Below are 27,053 nucleotides of genomic sequence, written 5' to 3' on the forward strand. Positions count from 1 at the left end.
AACCCAAACATTGATAAAAATTAAAGGTGCAGTCGATCGGCGCCTTGTCGCCACGTGCAATCTGTTGTTTTAGTAAATAGTTTCCTTTCATAAATACAGTTTGCTTACTGCATTTCTCGTGGCTCGTGGTGGCCACTATCCCGTCGATGGTCATTGATTTCTTATTTGAAAACAGCATTAATGAATTTAAATAATAACGTAAAACGTACATATGTGCGTTACTAGAGGTGGCCCGCGATTTATTATAATTATTATGTTACTCTGCGAAGTTTCTTGAAAAATACTGTTTCGTATTTTTTTGCGTGGGAAAGCTATACATGCATCCCCACGAAATATATTGGTTATCCATTAACCAATGAGCAATGTGACGATGAACAATAAGGCGTCTTTATACCATGATATAAGGCCCTAGCTCAGGCGAGTAGCAAACAGAATATGACATATATAGTGATAAAAAATATGGCCTTGATATGTATTGTCCCCTTATGTCAAATCCATACATTTTTATCAGGACTTTTAGGGATGTTGGTACATATTTTTCTTGTAAACAAAGACACGTAACTTTTTTTAAATATTATAATTATTGTGTGATAGGTTAAAATACGAGAATCGCGTAGGAATATAAAAAGCCGACAACACTGCAGATTTTATTGTAACTTGCTTAAATTAAGGTACTTATAACAGTTGGGTAGGGTACCTAACATAATTACACTACTTACCTAGTCTTTTTTAGATACACATTACACATTATTTAATAGATACACCACACATTCGTAATATTATTATAATTATATAAAATTGCTGTTAGCAAGTAAATTATTATCATTTTTGATACATATATTTATGTACTTATGAAAACACATTTGACGGATCAGATAATTCTGATTTTATTTATTTTCGTTATTTTTTCTTCGTTGTTTGCAATGGTTAGTTTATGTTATCTAAACGGCTTGAAGTCATCCTGAAAAAAAAGTAAGTGTTTATATTTTATTTTCGAGTCACTTTTGAATTTTAAGTATTTACTGGTAATTACCTAACTGTTTAGTTGTATAGTTACATCTTACTGACCACCCTAGGACGGCTGGGAATGACCACAAAGTTGCGTTCAGTGCGTGTCGTAAAAACCAACAAAAGAATTGCGTCCTTTTGAACATTAAAGGGTCGATAGGATGATTGCCTGTTGTTACCATAGGTATAGTTAAAAAAGTGGCTGCGGGGCGGAAGGCAAGAGGGAAACCAAGGCAAGAGAGAAACCATGTTAGCAAGGTTTGCCTGGAGGGTGGTAACCAGCTATATTCGAAGCCTCTCACCAGTAAATGCACGGCTCGCTTAGCACCGAACAAAGTTACGTGTGTTCTCGAGGGTAAGCCAACGGACGTGAGTAACAGCAACAGCCGATGACTTATGAATGTAATAATAGATAATAATAATCTTACTTGATTAAAATACCACCATTTTCGGTTGAAAAACAATTCCGTTCCCGATGGGCCTAAGGAGTTGAACTGAGGTCCGTACGGGTTTATATTCATATGATCACCATCCATCTGTAAAGTTATGTAAGTATCTATGTATTACAAGCAGTTGTAATTTCTTAGGGCCTCAGTCAAGTTGCAAACGATTATGACAATCGACAGTGGCGATGATAAAAATGTATGGGATTGACGCAATGTGACAGATTGACTGTCACATTGCGTCAATCTCATACATTTTTATCACTGTTACTGTCGATTGTAATACTCATTAACAACTTTACTAAGGCCCTGTTCACTATGTTTAAAAACTCAAGAATTGTTTTAGTTGCACCACAGGATTACTATTTATATACTATTTATATAATAAAGTGGAAAGGGCATCCATGATTTATGTGGCGTAAAAATTTCGTTAAGAGTAACGCGATAATAATTGCATTTATGTAACTTTTATGTCGAGTGTTCTATGAGTCCCTCATTGACAACCAATACTTTATCAAAACATGTGATCAATTTTCGAGAATAATTAGTCCATTTCTTTTTTACATTTAGTATTATTGTTTATTCTATAGTGGAGGTACTTACAAAGTGATTCCAAAGCCAGTTCTGTTTATATTTGCCCTTGAACACTGTGTACGGGTTTCCTTTATTCCGTTCTCCGGAACTGGATTCTCCGGTCTTCGAAAAATCATCAGTGCAATTTTTTTTATCATCAACCTTCTCCTGACGTCTGAATTCTCCCTTAAACAAAAAATACAATAATTATACAGATATCTCTATAACACCCCTATCATCATCCATCATCACAGACCAATCTTCATCATAATTCGTCAGCCATCAACTGTCCGTCGTGGATCTCATTTACACAAATACAATGTAATAGAATTATGAATTAGTTAAACTTTCTTGTTAGCATTTTAATCATTTCACTAAACTTAATCTAGTTTTATGCTCATATTACTGAACTTTTGCCATGTTATGATCATATTCCTAGGGTTTAATCTATAAGAAAACCTACTGTGGCATGTATAAAACTTACAGGATCTTCCTCGCTATCACTGTGAAAAAAAAACATACACATTAGAAAACATATTTTTTCTTTAAGCCGTAAAATCTCACCGAAACGCCATGGCCACGCCACGAGCGATGGTCCTCAACAATTTATGTTGGAATGTATGACAGGCATCTAACTCACTTGGCGACGCTTTTGCAACTTGGCAACGATGTGAGCAACATGGTCTTGGCGTCTCGGAGAGTTATAGTCTTGAATGCACATCAACAATATCAATATACGTATGAACTCACGCCTAAGTCTCTAATGGGGTGAGTGTACGCAGAATTATACGTAATGAGACGACAATTTAAGTCAGTTTTGATAACTATAATGTTCGTAAGGATAATGAGCCGTGTGGTGACAGTTGATTGAGGTACCTAGTCCTTGTGGCTTTGTTTTTGATGTGATTTATTGTATTTTGCTGCATTAACTACTTGGCCGGATAAAAATTCCTACCGCCGCGCGTGAGTACATAATTATAATGTGTGAATTTATAAAATATAATGATTTCAATGAACCGATAAATTATTCACAGGTATCGTATCCAATGATAGCCGAATTTGTTTTCGAGTTCATGTTTGGATCCTAAACGATTATAACGTGCTTAGCGGTGAAGGAAAACATCGTAAGGAAACCCATATTCCCGAGAAATGCATTTTCGGAGGTATGTGGCCTAACCTGTATTGGACTGGTTTCCCTCCGCGGGTTTGAAAGTCAGACAGGCAGTCACTTCTGTAAAAAACTAGACCTGTCAAATCTTCAGGTTAGGTAAGCGGATCCTGTCAAAAACGGGATAATGTTGAGGATGAATAATTTCCATATTCAAATTAAACAGTACAAATACGAGTACGAGTATGGAATTCTATAGTCTCTGCTTACCCCGGTGGGAAATAGGCGTGAGTTTATGTATGTATGTATGTAAATACGAGTACTTACAGTTCTTCATTAGCTCTATTGTCATTATCATTTTCATCACTTTTTCCATCATCTCTATACGTTCGCGACTAAAAATGAAAATAAGATATAGTTATAAATTACGCGTCAATTTTGGACTTATCACAAGTCCAGAAAGCCAGACCACTGGTTACCAGCATTTTTTTAATAAGGACACTTTTATATTATAATTATTAGCACGGACCTAAAGATTACAAAATAAACTGAATCAATCTAAAATAGTAGTTTTTCGGAACTTTCATTTTAAATAGTCATCGAATATAGTTAAAGTTTACAATATTGTGCGGTCCATAGTTTAGCTCTCGCAGATTGCCGGTGGTCCACGGGCTACTATTTGAGAACCATTGCAGCAACTGTAGACACTAAAGAGTCATAAAAAAAAATAATTACCAGCGTTTCATCGGTGTTAAGATACTTTTGCAGGGGTCGATAATTTCTGTAGCATAAAAAAAACTGATGAGACGCACATTTTTAAGTTTTTAAATTAAAATGTCGTTGTTGAATATTATCAATAAAAAATATATTTTTTATATATTTTATCTTAAACATTAAGTAATATACGCTATTAAAAACAAAAAAGAAACATTTTATTTATTATTATTATTATTATTAGGTACATACTTACAAGTTTTTTGCTTTCAAATCACTGGGTCCCAGCGCTACCTAAAGAAATAGTTGTTAAAATAGGAAATATGAGAAATAATTATTCAACAAATAACCAAATAAAATAAGTTGAAATTATTTTATTATAATTAAATTTTTAATATTATACTTTATAATAATAAAATACTTACTTTTATTGGCGAGTCTCTGGAAAGAAATACAATAATTGTAACTTTTAAAAAGAAAAACATAAGTAGGTACAAATATTCTATATTATATTTTTTGTCATCAACATTTCCCTAGCGTTAATTATGCCGTTTTTCACGAGTATGTTGACCACTTACTAATTCAATTTATTTTAGATCTGGGAGGCTTAAAACGCACATTGAAGGAATTAATTGCTATTCGACATTTGTTGACATTACGCACTTTGTTTACACGCGCAAATGGCAAATTGAAATATTGCTTTTCAGACGAATGAAAGACTTTCCACGCCACGTTCCCCAAAAAATATATATAGATGGCGCTGTTTATCTTTAACGTGATAATAACCTATTTTCTCATTGCTCGATTAAATCATTATTCAAAAAATTATGATGTGATGACAGAGGGATAATAAATCAATTATTGCTTGATATTTGGAACAGATATTTTAGAATTAAATTGCTACCTATATTGATTGAAACATGCATACATACATAAACTCACGCCTATTTCCCACCGGGGTAAGCAGAGACTATAGAATTCCATTTGCTTCGATCCTGACACACTTCTCTTGCGGCTTATTGTTATCGGAATTATAATGGATGGAAAATGTATTGTGCCTGGGTGTAATAACAAGTGTCATTAGCCAAAAACAAAGATAAAAGATGGATATGTCTGCTAACCACGAAACTATAAGAAGGTTAAACGAAGGTATCCTGCGCCATCTATTTTTTTTTTTGAGAACGTCGCCTGGAAACTCCTTCATTGCTTCGATGTGGCCTTTTTAATCCTTTTGGTCTTTTACAGAATATACTGCCTAGAGAGGAAAGCCTTTCAGGATAATTAAAAAAAAACTTAAATCGCTCTTTTTATTACTTACGATCCATAAAGTTTATTTTTATGCACAGCATTAAGAACTGCTTTCTGAAAAGTATCGTATTATTAGTTAGGTAGTATACCATGGAATGGATTAACGTATTTTTTAAGTTATATTACGCATTTATTCTCAAAGCGCGCATTTTTTCTTTTTTTAATTCAATCAAATTTTAAATAAAAATAATTATTTTTGGAGTTAAATATTACAGTTTAGCAATTATGTTTTAAAATTAAATACCAGAATAATATCTTTGTTGACTCTGTTAAATGAAAACAAAAAACGTGAAAATTTTTATTAGTGGCTACAATACAAAACTTTTTAAATGTATAAACACACAGGAAAAATAACAATTTATAGGCAGGATAAAAAAATACAATAGGTGGCCTTAAGCTAAGCAGAAAATTCTTCCATCCATCTTTAGATAACTTTGATCTTAGCTAAATTCTTACAATTATTGTATTATATTTTATTAGTATGATTTTTTTTATTTGAATATTTTTTTAAATGTAAAAATGTAACTAATAATAATTACCCCGGCAATTTTTTTATTTCTGCTCTGGGATATCTGTCTCTCTCTCTTTCTTTGTATCTGTTATGTCTCTGCAATTATAAAATATACAGGGTTTTAGTAACATCGCAACAAAAATTTTCAGCTTATCATTCTGAATCATCAAAAATATCATGAATTTTGCGATGGAAAATTCCACTTGATATCAACCCAGAATCATAGTCTGAATCATCCATCAAAGTTTTCGTTACGATGTTAGTAACACCCTGTATGTTTTAATAGGTATAAAAATATTTATATAGTCGTTAGGCATGATTGTTATTCGTTTTTGCAGGTAAGTAAAAAATACATATGTCATTTAAAAAAAAAATAACCCGTATTTTGCATGTGCATTAGGATGATAATTATTATGCGATGAGATGATGATTATGCAATCCAAATTGATCATAGCGCGGGCGTTATGGGTACCTTTGTAACTTTGTCTGAAATTTTACACAGGGTGAAGCGCTTCTCATTTGTCCGGACAAGTAGTTTATGCCATCAGCGACAAGTTTAGAATAATTCCATCTTAATAAATCAGAAAGTTTTAATAGACGGTAATTTTTTTTTGCGTAATATTTAAAAATATTTGAAAAAAAGAATGTAAATGTATTGCTTTTTTCCATATTGCATTTCGATCTTAAATTAAATCGTCTTGTTAAGGATTTTCTTCTCTTATGAAGTCGAAGCATTGCTCTTCGAATGGCTCGCAGTCATAACATACATAAGTATACTTACTATTATTGGAAATGTCTGCCTGTAAAATAAATAAAATAAAATAAATAAATAAAATTTAAAATAATTTTAAAATATTTCAATATACAGAATTTAATTTTTTCTTAATATAACATAACATAGCATCACGCCACACTTACTGGTCGCCAGCTATGTTTAAGTCCCGTGTAATAAAGGTCGAGCCTATTACCATTAACCGGCCACAAATCCTAGACACGACGTGCAAACATGAATTCAAACTCATAAATTCGAATTCATTGAATTCAATTAAGAAGTTTACCTACATATTTTATATTATTTACCTAATCACAAATTGTTTCAGATTTACTTAAGCTGTTGGTTTTTTTTTTATATAAATCAGTTTTATGAATAATTGAAACAACGGCGTCGGATTTAAAAAGCGATTGTGATAAAATCACAAAGGAAAAATAGATAATACCATTTTTTGTACTACCTACATCATTTTTTTTTTTTTTTGGAGATCAAGAGCAATATTTTATAAATTGATTTCATGCCTTGCGAAAACAGTAAACAAGAAAAGTATATAAAGTAGAAATTACAAAAAAGTCGCCATCGGACTCTCCTGTTTTCGCAGTATGCGTAAGTTTTAATTTGAGTTCATACATTTTTTCATTACTTACACTGGATCAATATCTAATTGAAGTCCACTTCTTCTTCCTCCCCCTCCGTTGTGTTTGAGGAAACTTAGCACGGCTTCCTGAGTAATATAATTTAATTAGTAGTATAGCAAAAAAAAAATTCTGCTGCACACCGCCCAAATTTCCTAATAGTTGCCGCGGAATAAATGCCGTTTAAAATCATAATTTTAATTTATTATTGGGAGCCCTTGCCCGCAATTGTTTTATTTTAATAATTTAAGGGGTATTATAATAACTTAGATCTTCCTTTTCTTACTCTACCACTTTCACCCGCTTCATCATAAATCTATTTTTAAAGATTAATTTAATTTGTTATTTTAGTAAGTTCTTTTACGAGCAGAACAGTTACCTCATCAGCGTCATCATCAACATCATCCTGTTTACGTTTCCTGAAATCTGAGTACTTAACTCGCTCGGCTTCTTTACTGTATCTGAAACGAAAAAGAATAAAAGTGTTACCTTTGGGGCTTAAAATGGCCACATCGAAGCAATTCATTTAAGAAAGCAATATTGCTGTTTAACATTTGTTTGCATTGCACACTTACTTTTATATTCGCAAATGTCAAATTGCAATGTTGCTTTTTCAGATGAATCGCTTCGATGTGGCCATTTTAGCCCCCCTTATATTATAATCTCTTCATTACTATTTTTTTTTATATGACTTGAACATTTGCCGCATATAACATTAACTACTTGGCTGGATAAATGAAGAGCGCTGAAGGCTTTCACCCGGTACTAAATTTAAGACAACAGCTGTGTTCTGAGATTTTCCTGTGCTACTTTTCCTCGGTTTTACAGATTGAGAAACTACAATTGTTGTAGGGGCCGAGATAAGAAAAATATTAACATAATTTTAGAAACGAGTAAATCCACATGTGGGTTTCGTGAAGAAACCCATATTCCCAAGAAATGCATTTTCGGAGGTATGTGGCCTAACCTATGTTGAGCTGGTTTTCTTGATATGTCGGAAATTCAGACAGGCAGTCACTTCTGTAAAAAACCGGACCTGTCAAATCTTCAGGTTAGGTAAGCGGACCCCATGAAAAACGGGATAACGCTAGAGAGATTATGATAATGATAAATTTTCGAAACGAGCCAAAATGCAATAAACGTTTATTATTATTATTGTATCTTTTTCATATCTCAGGCCTATGGAGGCCCGGACTTTTGGAAGGCGTGCATGGGGCCGAAGCCAACACGTAGAGGCCCCTTAAGACAGTTTAATCTAAATGTGGTGCCTTTATTATTATTATTATTATGCAACTTTGTTACCTATTGAATAAAGATTTTTCTAATTTTGTCATTTAAAAAAAATAGATGACCCATGGGTGTATGTGCACTTACCGTATACCAATATTGGCAGGATTACCATACACAGCGGCTTCTTCTTCTTTTGCCGGATAGTTTGCTGACGATTTCAGAATATTTCTGCCTGGATCTACAAAAGTACGGCCAGGGTGTTCTCTGGAATATTCTTTATGCCTCTGTAATAAATAGCAAGTATTTAATAAAGACAAATAAAAAGAAGAGTGAGAAAAGAGACTGGGCATTTTTTATGGAAATTGGTCCAAGATACGGATACTTTGTGTTCTATTGTACGTCTTCTGTCCTACTTGTAGAAGTACTGTTCTTTTCTTATGACATTAATTAACAAAGATTTTGTTATTTGTATTGAAGAAGCCCTAATGTATCTTTCTGCAAATGAGCATCAAAATCTGCGCCAGTAGATTCTGAGCAAAGAATCAAAGTCTGAGCAAGCATCTACTTTCGTATTCTACATCTATATTGGTTCTTGCAGGGTTTGCACGACGCTTATCTGCCGTAGATAGTATTTTCTGCATCTTTTTGTGGAAACCTTCGTATACCGTGCCGCGAGGATGGGAACTATTTCGCCCAGTCTCCTTTTATAATAAATAATACGTACTCTTCCGGGACGATACATTCTGTAAGACAATTAACGCAATTAGTCGTTTTTTACCAAAACGAAAACATATAAAAATTAACAAAAAAATACTAGTATATCCAATGGCACTGCTGTACAACATTCTAGTAAGCTTATCTGTTGCCAACCGGAACTAGCATCCAATTATAAATGTACTTATATTAATTAATTATGTTAATGAAACAATACAATAATAATTAACATTGCTCGACTGTATATTATTTGGTAGAAGATGCTTTTTGAATACAGACTACGATGCACTTCAGAGAAGGACTGATGAATAAATAAATAAAATTAATAAGTAATTATAACACGCCTAATGATGCGCCTTCACTTCAGAGCGGAGGAAGCTTAATTATTATTGTAGTGTATGCATAATTGTATGCAATAAATGTATGTTGACTTAGTGGACGGGGCAGCGCTGTCAGTTCAGTATTAGCTTACTGCTCATGCGGGACGGACGTGCGTAACCAAAATACCAATGTGTAATTGTTATTTGTTACCCATTACCATGGCGAGACACCACATTAATTATTTCTTTTTCTGTATTAAATTGTCTTATATAGAAAAGTATTCACTTCATAGGCAAATAAATTCACGTCAGATATCCCATTGTTATTTTTTGCGTAACAATTTGTAAATGGTCAAATATTTTAATGGGTAGATACGTGTTTAAGTATTCATTTTCAACCAAAATTCCGAAAATAAATAGAAGTGAAGTGAGGGTAGTTACACTTACAATACCTTTGCAATGACAACCACGCCCCACGTCAGTCATCCCGTGACACCATCGGTGCAACACGGACGAAACATGCGCGTCGAGAAAACAAAATTATTAAGGTATTTTTTACCTTATTTAACATAATAATCACGTATAGACCCGTTAAAAATAGTTTACTATGTAACAAGTGAGTGAATCTTTAAAAAATACAATTGGTAAATGTTGAAGATTTACATGTTCCGTAGGTACTCGTACACTCCAATGGCGATCACGTGTACCTTCGCGTAGCTTCATCCACTGCTGAACACAGGCAAGTAAGATATGTTTTTTAGTCATTATATGACGTAAAAATCTTCTTAGATAATAGTATTTTATGTAAAGTCGATTATTTTTCCCAGTTGCGCCCACTAAGATTAGAACTTACTTAAGACCATTCAATTCAAACATACATTTACCGTATTGAAAGCGACTTGAAGCGACGATTACGAAAAAAGACAGTGTAATCAAATAAAATAGGATTGGTGTTTGGTGACATACAGTGACAATTTCAATCTACCCCGTTCCCGTTCGCAACTTTGCTAAGGCCACTTTGTCAGACATATCAGCTTCACGATTCTATGCTTGGTTAGGTACTTACAGACTATCTGCATATCGATCTATGAGCTCCGTCTCGATAACTTTCCGTATGGCTTTCTGCAAAAAAGTTTTGTTCGCGTTACAACTCTTTTACTAGTTCTTGGTGTTTCTTATTTAAGCTGGTTTATTGTGGACTTGAAGTCGTTTTCTTCTATTTAATTTAATATTAAATGGCCATCTATGTCCCATTCCAAGGCAAAGGCATCTCTTCTTTTCTTCCACTCCACTACTTATTTCTACGAAATTATCTAGAGTATATTGATATAATATTTTAGACGTATAGCAACGTATTATAAGTCATTTCTGCAAGATGACGGCATTATACAATCCCATCCAGCCGACTAGATCGCGGATATGAATTTCTCGCCCCCGTACTCCACCCGGCGCCCTGCTGTGCCTGTGTGGTGGACCCAACTAGTTGACCAGCTAGTTCCGCGTATAATATCCAGATGGCGTTAAACATTCAACGCAGATGGCCTAGAGCGCGCTAATAAAGTTTACACAGCGTTACGCACGTATACAATTTTCAACCTAACACCGTTGAATCGTCGATCTCTAGTCAAACTTCCAACTTGTGGCTAGCGGAGTACCATGCTCACCCCCAACCCATCCTTTGGCTTTGACAGCAGCATACAATATTCGTGCTTAAAACGTTATTTAGAATAAAATCAAATATAACTTACTAAAATGTGACTATTTGATTCCCTGCGCGAAATTGGAAACTTTCCGCTTTCTGTTCCTTTGATGATACTATAAAAATGTAAATCACTTGAGTAACGTTAGAAATAAACGCATAAAAATAAGAATTCTGACGTTGTACCTAAAGCCTAGACTGAAGATGTTGCGTTTTACCATTGCGGCAGAGCTTGAAGTGAAAAGCTACTACACCGTCACCCATCTAACGACTGACAGCTTCAGAGCCAGACATTTCTAAACGTTGTTGATCGGCGAACAATGAACAAGCGCCACTATTACATTGTTATTTTCTTATTAAGTAAGAATTAGTCTGACTTAGCAAAAATCCTACCTCCTCGGTTTTCTTTTTCATAACATAATACGTCCAACTGCTGGGTACAGGCCTCCTAAATTGAAAAATATTTTATCACAAATATTTATTTATTTTTATATTTTCTTTTACCTTATATTCGCCTAAGCCGAGTGTATATCAGAGTCAACACTTGCATTAGTTTTGTGCGACAGATACGGAATGTGTGGATATTATTATTACTATATTTTTTATATTTTTTTTATTAGATCATTTTATTAACACTGTTATAAATAGCAAAATTGCTGTTACACCGCTTTCGTGTAGCGCAGTGCTGTTGCAGTGAGACATGTTGCGACTGAGCGTTGCAGCAACGCGATTAATTTGAAAGTGGTCCTTGGGGGAGATAAAATTTAAAGACCATGATTCAGTTATAAAATGGTGTACCTAACCCGACTTCGGTTAAAATGATACATATAAGTAAGAAGATTTTCGTTTCTATTTTTAGGAAAATTTACAGCTTAATAATGTATGATATATGTGATAAATGAAGTCACAAAGTAGTTTCTACCTGACAAATACAAAGCTCTAGTTTTAGTAAGTATACAGGATGTTAGTAACATCGTAATGAAAACTTTGACGGATGATTCAGACCATTTCCGACGGAAAATTCCACTTTATATTAACTCAGAATTATGGTCTGAATCATCTTCCTCAGTGTTCGTTACGATGTTACTTATGTCCTGTATAGAGTAGTAGTAGAGTGAATTATTATATATTATGTTAAGTATGTAAAAAAAATAATAGTCTTTATTGCACAAAATAAAATAAATATATAAATTAAAAAAAAAACTAAAGCAGGTTTTGCATCATTTTGGAGTTTGGAGGAATAAGACAGGGGTCTCCAAAATAGGCAATGCCTGAATCTTAGATAACCAGAATAATATTTATGTAAAACTTATGTATAAATGTAAAAAAGTTACAGGTTACCAACGGTATAAAAAGAACAAAGTTAAGAAGTGATGAATAACAAGAAGTCATATCTGCATTATAAAATAAATAATAGAAACTGTAGAATAAGTATTAAATTGTAGAAAAGTTAAGTAAATAATGTGTTAAGAATCTGTGATTGATATTAAAATTGATGTTGGTTGAAAAATCGAATACTTACTCTGGTAAAATCACATCTTGGGTGTTAACTACACTATCGCTGCCTTCATGTATAAAGTCATAATTTTTATTTTTATTACTTTTTTTTTCAAGGGCCTGAGCTCTTACACGAATATGATGAGGATTAGCCGCAACATGGCGGTTACGTTCTTTAGGAGGAATCAGACTTTCTAAGTCAATTTCATGCTTTTGAAACGGGTTGTATCTGTTCCTCTGAAAATATAAAAAATAATGATTAACATCGTGAGGAAACCCACATTCCCGGGAAATGCGTTTTGGAGGTATGTAACCTAACCTGTATTGGGCTGTCGTAGGTTAGAAGGTCGTAGTTCAAAGTCGTTCCAATGAAAAACTGGAACTGTAAGCGGATCTTGTGAAAAACGGGATAATGCTAGAGAGATCATGAATTATGAACACGTGTAGTATTAGACAAATTACTATTAAATAGAATTACTAAACTGGATTCAACAAGTCAAAACGGAACTTTTGGAAGACTTTACAAGGTAATGAAACAAAGGAAATCATTCTGGACTTTGAAACTTCGTCTGTCGGACTTCCGAGGCATACAATGGCGGGCAAATTTAGAGGCACACTATACTGAAATACGTCTATACAATCATGAATTTTTAAAATTTTCTTTGATATTTGATAATAGAAATAGCTGAAAACTAAAATATAGCAGTATATACTAACGGTTCGACACTAACACCATATCAGAATCTGTCATAGACAAAATAAACACCGAGTTCACAACCAAAAAAGTTCGTACAGGGGAATTCTCCAGAAAAACAATTGTTGTAGAATCTGGAACCTGAAAAATTCTGGAGTGAGTAAAAAGCCGATTAAGTGCGAGTCCGACTCGCCGAGAATTTGGTGTGACCCGCTATTAATTACATAACAATTCAGTGAAGTGATCGGTGAAGTATTCAGTACAGTGTACAGTGAAGTGACGGTGACTGCGTAGCTCTGTACAAGAACTATATCGCGAGCGTTGTGAATAAAATTTCGTTCTCTTTTGTACTACGTGTGTTTCCTTCGGAACAATAATAATTTCACCTTCTTTATTTCTATGTAAGTAGGATTTAAAGTTATTGTAATATTTATAGGAATTATTTTCTTCGAAATGAAGTAAGACAGATGAAATGATGATGATGAAATCCATAACTATGTTGTAAGGTAAGTTTTTAAAGTCAAAATCAGCCTCCAAATAACTTTATGTAAGGTTAGCGGACCGTGTTATAAACGGAATTAGCAATTGTTGATTTGCATGACAGTGCAAATTGTAAGTCTTACACATCACATTTTAAGGATGAGGCTTATGGCGTCACAATTTCTAAGTACTCCCTAACGTGACGTTTTAATGATACACTCGGTTTGTTTCAAAGCGAATTTATTGTGTTGTCATTTAAGTTACGTTTGCACTTTGTCAGCGTTTCTACCACTGATATCTAAAACACTGGTTTGGGTTTATTCATGTTTAACGAAATATTTTTTTTTAATTTGCATAAATTTTCTTACAAATAATTATTTTCAAAACATACAATTTTGATAAATAAAACACATATTGTAATAATGAGACATAACAAATATTTGTACTCGTAGTTTTTTCAGTTAATTCATTTTATAAAATGAAACCACGATATTGATATTTTGTATTTCTTTTATGATGATGTAATCGTTACATCGGAGGTCGTTAGCCACGTCAGAGGTCTTTGGCGGCTCAATTATAACCCTGACACCAGGATTGATGAGGCTGGTATTCCACCTCATAACCTACACGATAAGAAGAAAATAAAATGAAAAACCTATTCACAGATTGAACACCTCAGTATCAATTTGTAGTTGTTAAAAAATTAAATGACGAATAGTAATTTTGCGAATTGTTTTTTTTTTGTTTTTTTTTTTTACGAAACAACAGGATCCCATACAATTTTTAAGATGAAAACAATCCAGTAAAATTGTATAAAATATTATGCGTCAACCTTTTCAGTTTTATAGGGTAATGGTTTTCCCTTTTGTTTACGATGCGCTATTGTTCATCTGTTTTGAATTGCTATCGCAGATTCCACGAGAAATTGTATAAAGGAAATTAATTGGTCGTTTTTGGGTCATTCATTTATTTTTTTATTACCTTCACGGATATATCCAGTTACTTAATTTTTTATAGTAAGCAGATATGTTCATGGTACCAAAATTGATTTGTCTTAGTTTAAAGCTATAGTAAAATATTATACATTAATGATTTTAAGTCCATATTATTAAAATATACAATCGATCGAAAAGGTATTTATATAAACTTGTAACCTTCTTTTCACCCGACATTTCAGGCCGGTAATGTGCTTGGATTGTATCTTGTGACAACAGACAGACAGAGTTACGTTTATATTTTATTAAATTAGTACGGCTGGAATGTATTTTTTTGTTCGTAACTAAAACCACGCACCGGACACTTCATACCAAAATCTCATTGTTACCGAGTACCGCCTGACACGTAAGTGTAAGCGTGATAGAAAATATTCGCGGTCCTTCTAACTCCTTAGCGGCTTACGGCCATTTAAAACTAATGTTAGACCCAGAGGGGGTGAAGTAAAAGTAGCTCGGCGCTCGATACGAATTGGCGCGGGGCGGAAAGTTACCATTCTATAAGCAGTATTATTCTTTGTTGTAAGTACCTATGCTCAGACCTTATCAGCTCTTTGTCTAAAATCTTCGTCAACAGTTCGTCGCGTTGGTACTTATATAAATAATTTATTCAACGTAACACTTTCCTTGGCTTCCAGTTTACTAGCGCGAACCGTAATTTGCTTGGTAGATAAAGGGATTTTGTGTTTCAGTACATGAATATTCACTTGCCAAGTCGAGAGTGATAAATGCACTACAGCACGATACTTGGCTCGTGCAGTTTCGGTTGGATAAATAAACACAAACAGTATTGTAAGTAAACAACGGCTGATTCAAACAGACTGATCGGTCACATACAGCCGAAACAGTTGGGAACATAAATATTTGCACGAACGTTCCATAAATAACGAAGAACAAGCGATTTTTGAAAATGCGGGATGCATTTTACAACAAATTGTTAATTTATATTTGTGTGAAGTATACTTCAAATATGACATACAATTTTGATCTTCTCTCGTGTGGTGAGGTAGATTACCAACCTCATCAACCCTGGTGTCAGGGTTACTATTGAGCCGCCAAAGACCCCTGACATAATAAAATTCATGTAACGACTACTTACTCAGTAAGTAGTAACCGGGACCAACGGGTTAACGTGCCTTCCGAAGCACGGATCATCTTACTTTCGGACAATCAGGTGATCAGCCTGTAATGTCCTAACCAAACTAGTGACCACAAAGTATTTTTTGTGATATTTCCCCACCTTGGGAATGTGAGCCTAACGCTCAACCACTGGACCACGGAGGCCACACAATTTTGATGAAAACATTACGAGAGTGTACGTAAGGCAGATTCGGCTAGTGACGGATAACGTGAGCGTCAGAATCCCCGGTCACTAGTATCTGGTCAGCGTCCTTATAGTTGAAATGGTGCTCAATCATTGTTTCTCTATTAATGCTTAGTGCTTATCACATAAATTTGCTTCCAACTTATTTTAGAGACGAAATAACATTTTAGGGTGACCGGCCATCCTGACGTCTTTTTCTTTTGACGTGACTTATTATAGATTTGCCACAGATGGCATTAACTACTTGGCCGGAAAAATTGGGGAGCGCTGAGAGCTCTCACCCGGTACGAAATTGAAGACAACATGGCTGAGGGTCCCCAATTGGGCGCGAACCTCGGCTCAGGGCGTCGTCTGAAAGGAAGAATATTTAAAAAAAATAATCGACCCTAGTTAATCGATAGCGATAAGGTTGAATGAGGAAAATCGTCGACCACGCCGGCGGAGTCGATTTTGGGGTTCTGAAGTGTTCGGTGTCGCGAGCTGATTGGCCGCCTCCTGACGTCAGGATTGCATCAATACGATCGGATCCGAGTTACCGGCCATTGTGACTCTCACCGGATAACTTTTCAGGTAGTGACTTTTAGTCCATACTCAACAACATACATTTTTAGTGTCCTACAAAGCACAGATAAGTCTGGTTAAAAACATGGCATGTTAACTGACCATACTGTTTGTATTTCAGTCCTTGTGGTTCGGAGTATATTTGTACTTATAAAAGTAAAAAGTTCAGATGCAACGTTGAAGTTTCTAGTGGTTCTAACCAAAAATGTCTTCAAACCATTATATTGTTTTTTTTTTTTTTTTAATTAAGATGGGTTTGCTCTTGACTTCGTTCTTCTACAAGAAGAAGAGATCGACGTTGGAATGAGCTTACCCAGAAAAAGCCTATTCACCCGTGATTTAAAGGACCCCAGGTTAAAAGAGTCAGGAAACACCGACGCCGGCAGCCCATTCCTTTCCTTGGCTGTGCGCATTATGAAGGATGAAGCGAAGCGCTTGGTGCGGATTAGTATGTCAACCAAGTAAGGATGGTAACCCGCCGTACGTCTGGATGTCCTGAGATGGAATGGACTTGGTGGAATGAGCCGATGGAGCTCCTGTGCACACTCCCCGAAGTACAATCTGTAAAAAACCGACAGATAGGCGACTTTACGGCGGTGGTCTAGGCTATGCAGTTTGGCTTCCACCAGCTTCCTGTCGCCGATCAACTTCTTAGCACGTCGCTCAACAGAATCCAACGCAGCAAGTTTTTATAAGTAATTATATTTTTATAGAGAGTTACAGGCTAGTGCCGTAGTAGCCCAGTTGGTAGAATCGAACGCAGGACTAAATCAATGATTGTCGAATTTGTAAGATGTTTAAGGTGTTTGAAGGAAAACATCGCGTGGAAACCCACATTCCCGAGAAATGTATTTTCATAGGTATGTGACCTAACCTGTATTGGGCTGGTTTTCCCTAAGCGGGTTGAAAGGTCAGACAGGCAGTCGCTTCTGTAAAACATCTGAATCTGTCTTAAGGTTAGGTAAGCGGACCCTGTGAAAAACGGGATAATGCTAGAGAGATGATGATGGGAGAGTTATAGGCTACTATTTATTTGAGACTGACGTAAACCCCGTAACTATCTCGTCGCTCGATACAAAATAGTGCGGGGCAAAGAATTATCCTTCTATAAGCAATATATTTGTCGGCGTTAGTTATGAATTAAGAAGAGAAATTGATCAAATCGGAAAATAAAATGAAGTTACATCACTTCCGTCATCAAGTTGCAACGCTCCGACGGCAGGTGGCGTATGGCCAGAGCTGGGTGAAGTCGAGGGAGTCACTACAGAGTCGTCGTGTCGAGTGGATGTGCACTGCCGTTCTAGTCGGGCAGTCTACCGCGAACCTTCGTCAGGAACGGACGTGTCGAATAATTACGATCGGAACGTGGAGTGCTATAGTCGCTCACCTATAACTTGTAGGGACGATAAGAAAGTGTGATCGAAAAAGAGCACCCAGCAAGTACGTTCACATGTCCCGATGATTCGGTCCGAATATAGGAACCATGGGTGGTGGACCCTTCGCGCTAACGTCCTTAGGCGCGCTAGATTACGAGAGACTGTGTAACCTTTACGAATACCGTGACGTTGCCATGAGTGTGAACCTTATGCTGTGACTATCTAATCGTGATACAAAAACTATGTGGAAGTAAAAAAAATGATTGTGATACTAATGATGGCCATTATTGTCTTCTAACGCCCACCCTTCTGACACCACTGCTACGACATATTATTATTTATTCCATTACCATACTAAGTATAAGTATGCTACGTATGCAGCCGATAAACAGATGTTCGTCTTCTTGTACTTACATGAAGTTTTCATTAATCTATAATCAATTTAACTTTTGACGTTCAACACACGAGTAATTTTGAATAGGTTTTAATCAACATTTGAATGTGGATCAAAGCGCTAGTATTCTTTTGTACGTGGATATATCCCATCATTATACAATCTATAATGAGATTAAAATTACGAATTAAAAAGAGATTCACTAGTCACTGAAGCGGTGGTTTTTGTTTTTTTTAATACACACAAAAAATATATATTGTAAGTAAAAAAAACCCTTTGAATTACCTACGTATTTAAACGTACATTTGAGCGTAGTTTCCATTGCATTTGAACTTATGTGATTAAATACGTATATATACAGTGTGTCAAAGACTTGTTTACGCATTCGGGTTAAATCAACCTACCCTATTTATTTATCGTTAGTTTGTTCAAATAACATTAAAGTTAACACTGAATAAGCGCGCTTTTCATGCTATATAAGCAGTGAATCAACTTACGATTACGACACAAATACATAGCCTTCTTTTATCGTGCGGGTTATGAGGTGGAGTAACAACCTCATCAACCCTGGTGTCAGGGTTATTATTGAGCCGCCAAAGGCCCCTGACATGACTCGTGTAACGACTACATACTTACATCAATAAGTAGTAACAGGGATCAACTGCTTAACTTGCCTTCCAAAGAAAGGAAACACTGTTGTGTTTCCTTTCTTTGACAACAAACAACAAACACATACTAGGTACTATTAAACGTCTACTTCAGTACAATTAGTGATTAATTACAATAACTTCAATGCGCGGTATGAGTTATAGACTTTAGATCTGTCAAAATACAGAAGCCAGTGTTGTTATATGCAGTCGAGATTATGCTGATCGATTATTTTCTATCCAACAGGATATAAATAAGATTACACACACCTTTTTTGGAGTCAGTAGAGACAACAGAATTCCACATGAACCTGACACATCAGTTTCAGTTCTTCCACTCAATGAAAATCTTTTTAAATCCTCGCCACATTGAAGTACTAGAACTAGCCGGTTTAAAACACCGTTCTCCTCAGACATATAATATTATGTTTCGTTAATCTTGTAAAAGTATAATAAATCATTAGAATGACCTCTGTTCATTTTGTAAAACTTAATAACTATTGTACCCTACCTCAAACATATGACTTCTTTTTTTATATTATATCTTTATCTTATTAACAAAATCAAAAACATTTTTGATTTTTTTTTTAATGAACCCCAATGCAAAAATTGTGACTTCTTGGACTAGTAATTTCTGAAATTTCGTGATGAGGGAGTAAGTCATTCAGTTACCTTTAGATTAGATTATTATGTAGATTAATCAAAAGCGCTCGGATGCATGATGCATCACATTTCCTAAAACAAAACTTACTGTAAGTAAAATTTGATAGTAATATATTCATGGTTACCTACATTACACGTTAAATTACCTAAACTTCACGTGTCAGTAAACTTAAAGGTAAATTCGATTACGTTTGATATGGGCAACAAGGTTGAGTAAGGGATAAATTCACACACATTGACGTTGCATACTCATACTACTATTCAAATAGAGTAACATTTGATAATAATAAATTATATATGTTTGAGTTCGTTTTTAATAAAGAAGTAAAAAAAACCGATTAAAAACTAACATGTAATTAAAACACTGCCGTCATGAAGATACTACGCTCCGACGTCAGGTGGCGTACGGGGCATAGCTGAATGAATTCGAGACAGTCACTACAGAGTCGTCGTGTCGCGCGGACGTGTTCTGTTATTCTAATCGAGCAGTCTACCGCGAACTTTCATCATGAACGGACGTTTCGAGTAGTTAAGATCGGAAAGTGGAGTGCTACAGTCGCTCACATATAACTTGTAGGGACTTCAAGAAATTGTGAACGGAAAAAAGCACCTAGCAAGTACGTTCACATGTTTCAATGATTCAGTCCGAATATAGGAACCATATGAGATATGGGCCGGTCTCTTAAAAATGGCTTTAAACGCGCCAGAGTACGAAACAATTACGATGAATGGCATGTTGCCAAGAGTGAATATACTGTGACATTATCTTTATACAAAATCTATGTAGATGTGATACTTATGATGACAACAAAATCATAGGATGATGAATAAAGCCTAAGTTGCTCGGTATGAATTCCTTACTCTCCCTCACCTTATGACCCAATGTGTTGTGTCAGGATCGTATTAAGTAGGATTCCGTAGTCTCTGCCTATCCCAACGGGAAATAGGCTTGACCTTATATTATTTAAAACATTTAAGAATAAAAACAAACCGATTCTAATTCGACGATGCTAAAGTACATACACACAAGTAAACTCAGCAAGCATGTTAAAGTAAATGCATGAAATTAATTAAAAAAATATATTGTCCACAGCAAAGAAACAAAAGAAAGCAAAAAGAAATATTCACAAACTCCAGAGTTTACCCAGCTCAAACGCTCAACCAATATCTTGCGCGGAATGAAATCAAATTATTTACTCAACGACCGGTTAGAATTTTTTAATCTATTTTCAAGTGCAGGTCCCTTCGTTACTTCATTGGCCACCGCAAATAGCTTTGATACGGATGGTTTTACTTTTTTATTAGTTTTCTTTAAAGTAGATAGGGATGGCAAAAGGAATTGATTACTTATTCGCTTTGATTTCTGTTTGTTTGAAGCTGCTGTTCTGATTTGGGAAGGGAGAGACACTGCGAGTGTCTACGATGCCTGGATAGATAAATAAAATACTTTAATGAGCACAATGGACATACAGAGATAAAGATAACATATACAGAAAAGCACAAAAGCCGGCCTTATTGCTCATGCGTAGAATAAGCTTGACTGACACTCCATACAAAAGTCTCATTCTTACCGATTAAGATTGCCACCTTTATGGTATTTATTCAAATTTACGTTTGTACATAAAAGCTCAAAGTCAAGGTTATTTTTTTTTAATTTACTTTATAAACCTTCTACAGGATGAAACCAATCAACAACCTTGTTTTTACGTTTTAATAAACAACTCCACTCTAAATCTCGCGTCGTGTTGTCGTAAACAAAGAATAATTTGATGCAAGGTGCATTTCTTGCATAAAATCAAATTTGGAATACAAGGTCCTCTTGCGACTACGGCTGCAAGATTGTCATTTTTTTACTTTTTTTAATTTTTAATAAATCAAAAACTGTCATGACCGGAGGTCCGTGGTGCTCAATGTCTTAGGCACACCTAAGAATGTGTAAGACAGCCAGAATGTGTTCTGGCTAATATTGAGAACCATTGAATTGATTTAAATCTCTGTTTGAGAAGACTTTATTAAGAATTAATCCAATCAAAAACATAAATGTGAAATGACAGCCAAGTTCAATACAATGATAAATGCTTGGTTGTTGACTTCAACGACAAAAGAAGTGAGATCTAAATGGGTGCCAAGTACAATGGTCAGTCCTGAATTTATTTATAAGTAACAGTATAACATAAAATATCTTCTTATAACATAAGATAATGTATTGTAGCCTAAGCTCTGTCTTGGCTAGTTTTGATATATGAATTATAGCCTTCGCAAGTTCCAAAACTACAAGTACTTATTTGTCGGTTCTTATTTTATAATTCTGAAAATTCGGATTGTTGGTAGAAACTAACGATCGAACATAATAATTCTTTGGTAGGTTTATAAAAAACTAGCCAAGACAGAGCTTAGGCTACAATACATTATCTTATGTTATAAGAAGATATTTTATGTTATACTGTTACTTATAAATAAATTCAGGACTGACCATTGAACTTGGCACCCATTTAGATCTCACTTCTTTTGTCGTTGAAGTCAACAACCAAGCATTTATCATTGTATTGAACTTGGCTGTCATTTCACATTTATGTTTTTGATTGGATATCATTACTTTTTTTAGGTATTATTTTATCATTATTTATGAGTAGATAATGATTTTACACTATTGATTTGATGTGCGCTAAATATAAAAATAATAATTAATCCCAGTTAATAATATGTAAAACGAGTATAAGTACCTACTCTTAATTGTAAATAAGTAAGTAGGTATACCTAGATACTTACCTACTAAAACGGATATGCCTAAGCTAGGCAACAGTCGGCCGACGATATTCAGTTTTTAAGCTACAGTTGCAGAGAGCTGTCGCATAACGAAAGTTACTCGTAGTAAAATATTGTCCAGAAATATTATAATTGCTCTCATACAACGGAGGAGAAAAATCAAGAAGAGAGTCCGAGAGTATTGGGTGCATCCCATCTACAGTGATAGATTATTAAATGGAAAATTTTACACGATGCATTCAAAATTACTAGACAGTGCCATAATAAAAAGAATGCACGACCTTCCGGCTCCAAAACTCGGAGCGAAGTGAACCATCGGCCGACTAAACAATCGGTCGGTGTGCGCGCTTGTAAGGAGCTCAATACTGATATAGCAGTCGGCCGATAGTTTGCTGATAGTTCAGTTTGAACGCAGTTGAGTAGCCCATCATACTTATTTATCGGCCGATACCAAATCGTTGTAGTATGCAGACTTGCATACATCTTCATACTGATTATAAGCCCGACCAAACTATCGGCCGATAGAAAGTCTGTGGTTCGCGGGGGTTCTTAAATTTACTAAGAAGAGCGGTACCTACCTATATGTACATATATACCAATAGCTACAAAAGTATAATAGGTGCATATTTTGTTGCCTTTAACGTAAAAATTGATGGTAGGTTAACTTCTACTATTTGAGTTACATTCTTCCATTATGACATAAGTTGGGTACCTACTGAAGAAACAGATGACTTTGTTCAATATACTAATTATTAGGGAGCGGGAAAATAAAATGCGTCCTTCGTCGTTACTCCATTTTGTATCTCTATTTATTTGGCGTTGGTTAACAGCGCCATGTGTTGGTTTTTTTAGTTTTTACTTTACAATTTCCTATCATAACAAATATGGACGCAGCCAGCTAGCCACTAAATTGTTACAATAGGTTTGCGCTAGATGGCGCTTGTCTGTGTCTATTTTGTTTTGATAAAACAATTTAGAATAAACTATTAAGCATAAGTAGTAGCACGGAAAGTTCACTCACAATTGCATTTTTATTCCTCGCGTTTCGGCGGCAACAAAATCACTATTTGTTGACAAATAATGCGCAACCATTTATCCATATAGGTAATTCAGGTAGATTATCCGATTGCCCTTTTTCGAATCCTTTATCCATTTTATTAATCGAATAATATTTACTATTATTAGGACGAAAACAACAAAATACTGCGCAAGCTACTACTATAACTGCTGGCGACTTAATACCGACTATGCGGGCCGCGGCCCGCGCGGCGCGTTGTGACGTCACAAGCGATCACGTGACTGTTAGCGGGACTCGGTATTTTTCGAAACTTTGAGTGCCTATAAAATTAAAACTTCTAAGTATTTTTGACTACAACAAAAACCAGTGTATTTGTATACGTACAGACTTTACTGAGACATCATTTCAAGCGATTTGGCATACTTAGTAACATTCTTCATTAGGTATTTTAGTTAAGCGTTCATAATAGAATCTAAATATTAAAAAATTGTCAGTTTTATATTTTTTCCTATGTATTCATCTAACTACCTATCTGCATGCCAAATTTTAACTCTCTAGGTCATCTGGAACTGGGTTAGAATTTTGATCTATAGGTCAGTCAGTCAGTCAGTCAATGATAAAAATTAGGATTTTTGGACATTAATATCTAAATAACCGTTTGAGATAAGCTTATGAAATTTAGAACACATATGTATCTTGTTAGTCTCAATATATAAGCCAAATTTGATACGTTTATGTGAAATAGTTTTTGATTTATGAGGGGGTCAAAAGTGGCTCCAAATGGTTCGTGTAATATTACACACGGTGCGGCTCGCCAGTTCTGTTCCTTGAACTTGGCTTGACACGCGACCGCGTGTCTAGAAATACGGAAGACTATAGTCTTTTCATACGGATCGAGTCTCTAAACATTTTATAATAAACTACCAGCAAGCTGTAAAAAAATGATTTAAGGAATGAATATTTCGAGTATAAAACTTGTCAACACTTGTATTGTATTCTAATTTAAAAACAAAAACTCGACTAGATATCTGCTTAAGATGCGCCTGATTCCATTAAATATTTTTGTCAACAGATCATATTACAAACACACAGACTATCCGCAACTATATCATTATGCATGCAAGATAATTGGAAACCCAAGCCTCCCCACATAATGGGGAGAGCTAACACCAAATCGATTTTATATTAAACTTGTTACCTGTTTCTGCCTACCCACAACAGACGCGGATGCGGATGCGTGCGCGGATGCGGGCTGTGATGCAGTTGCGGATACGGAAATATAAAACTTTGTCCCAACATAAACATTTTCATGTAAACTATTGCCAAGGCGAGATCATATCGATCGCAATATCAAAAAGTTATCAGATCTCATATAGAGCGAAGCTTCTCACTTTACACCGGCTAACTATACAAAGCATAAGTTTACAACCTCTACACGTCAAGCAAAATATGGGGCTTATCCGTTTCGTCTCTAAAAGAACTATATAACAGAATGACAATGAACAGTCAATAAATTTGTTGCACATGGTGACGGCATGAAATAGTATTCACCTTACGCTCATGTGATGGTAGCGAAATGGCCAAGCCAAATATTCCAGTGCACCCAGTCAAGACACTACTATACTCTTCAAGGCAGATTATGTTACTTAACGGTACGGTGACTGATTATCAGCCCATCATCCAAATAGATACTTCATCATTGTTTGGACATTCGGCCATGGATTAAAAAAAATCGCAATGGTATGTCTTCATCACGCTCTTGTCGGTGTAGTATTTTTCGACTTTCTCTTTCCGAAGGCAATGCTTTTGAATTCCTCATAAAACAAGACGTTTGCCTTCTTATTATCTATTCCCATCTATCTTCTCTTCCATGATCTTTATTATAAATTGAGTCATCTTCTTTTCTCATATGGGTTATGAGGTGGATGATCGATCTCAACAAACCTGGTGTCAGGGTTATTACTGAGCCGCCATAGGCCCACTAACCAAAACCTCAGTAAATAGTAACCGGGATCAAAGGCTAAAGTGAAACTTATTGAGTACCCAATTATTTATAAGTTTCGATCTATAAGCACACCCCGGACATTTCACACAAAACATCTCGTTTTGCACCAGATACTACACATTGACGTTATTGTACACGTGCATCTGTGTGACGTCAGACGCCAATACGATTGAAGACTAAAGTAAGACTGAGGGGTGGTGGGGGTTTGAGGTAAACCTAGCTCAGCCGCTGGTTTTATACGACGTATTATTCCTTATTCTATGCTATGAAGAGGCTTTAGAGAATGCCTTCCGCTCCCGCACATATTTATGAATGAGGCCTTAGAAGGGAATTTGCTTAAGAACGGGTACTATTACATGCAGCTTACTTAGTTTAACACTTAACGAGGTCATCTAGGATTACATTATGACACGAGCATCACTATGTGTTTGATAGTTGAAGCTCAGTTATTGCCTATTAAAATGACTCTCTTCTTCTCTCATAAGGGTTGTGAAGTAGATAGGGCTCACCAATATCACCAACCCTTGAGTCAGGGTTATTATTGAGCCATCTAATGCCCCTGATATGGCTTGTGTAACACATTCTAAGATAATCAAAAGTCCAATCTCCTTTATCTTTTTAATATTTTTTCTGTGATTCATAAGAAAATGACAAATTAATTTACACCACCATAAAACACATGAGGATTCGGTGATGCAATTTCTCTTGTATATCTGAAGGTGAATACAAACAGACACATTGCGAGTTATGTGCTTCATGCTCAAGTGCTCCACACGCTGTGTGCCACTTGTTCCGGAACGTGTTTTACGTGCGTAGCACATGCCTCACCACTAATATGAATGTACACACATTGAGAGGCTCGCGGTGCATGGCGCACATGCTTCGAAATGTCTGGATCCGTCTTTAGGTATAATTCACAAGTGTGTGTTAGAGACATCTTAACGAATACTAAGGAGGATGATTCAGACCATGATGTTAATATCAAGTGGAATTTTGTATATTGTAGTTATCAGAATTTTCAGGCCAATCGATGCCTTTGAATTAGCGTTTTCACTTCTTTAAGCATGTCTTAGCTTATAACATTACAACTTCAGTTCTATACATAACAAAAACAGCCTATATACGCCCCACTGCTGGGCACAGGCCTCCCCTCAATCAACCGGAGAGGGTATGGAGCATACTCCACCACGCTGCTCCAATGCGGGTTGGTGGAGATGTTTTTACGGCTAATAGCCAGGACCAACGGCTTAACGTGCCCTCCGGAGCACGGAATCATCTTACTTTTTCGGACAATCAGGTGATCAGTGGTTTTGGTCAGTTCTATAGCCTAACTAAAAAGAAATACTCACTCTTGCTAACGCCACTATTTGCTTAGCAATACTTTTACTTCTATGACGACTGGTGTCTGATTCTCCTGATCCTCCTCCACTTACAAGAGTGACATCAGGTGCCTTTATAAATGAAAGAAAAAATAATTATTATCCTATTTGTGGTCACTATACATCTATACTGGTCTTAAGAATAACCCTTCTGACGTTATTACCTATACATTCCCCATTACTCAATTACATTCCCGATATACACATAATGTAACACCCCAA

General features: G+C 35.5%; 2 protein-coding genes across 2 annotated transcripts; both read right to left on the reverse strand.

Moving 5' to 3' along the window:
• Positions 1–392: 392 nt before the first annotated feature.
• LOC126379559 (uncharacterized) lies at positions 393–5,050 on the reverse strand. Its single transcript, XM_050028362.1, has 7 exons — positions 5,043–5,050; positions 3,868–3,913; positions 3,460–3,527; positions 2,509–2,527; positions 2,055–2,210; positions 1,437–1,544; positions 393–961 (listed from the first exon to the last, which is right to left on the reverse strand). Exons 1-7 carry the CDS (start codon positions 5,048–5,050, stop codon positions 938–940), a joined length of 429 nt encoding a protein of 142 aa, XP_049884319.1. The 3' UTR covers positions 393–937.
• LOC126382166 (uncharacterized) lies at positions 4,371–26,892 on the reverse strand. Its single transcript, XM_050031947.1, has 11 exons — positions 26,802–26,892; positions 12,558–12,769; positions 11,085–11,151; positions 10,403–10,458; positions 9,027–9,045; positions 8,447–8,586; positions 7,452–7,533; positions 7,085–7,161; positions 6,447–6,465; positions 5,694–5,761; positions 4,371–5,208 (listed from the first exon to the last, which is right to left on the reverse strand). The coding sequence occupies exons 5-11, from the start codon at positions 9,042–9,044 to the stop codon at positions 5,157–5,159; spliced, it is 456 nt and encodes a 151-aa protein (XP_049887904.1). The 5' UTR covers position 9,045; positions 10,403–10,458; positions 11,085–11,151; positions 12,558–12,769; positions 26,802–26,892; the 3' UTR covers positions 4,371–5,156.
• Positions 26,893–27,053: the final 161 nt, after the last annotated feature.

Source organism: Pectinophora gossypiella, chromosome 3 (genome assembly GCF_024362695.1).
Source record: "Pectinophora gossypiella chromosome 3, ilPecGoss1.1, whole genome shotgun sequence".
Lineage (NCBI taxonomy): Eukaryota > Metazoa > Arthropoda > Insecta > Lepidoptera > Gelechiidae > Pectinophora > Pectinophora gossypiella.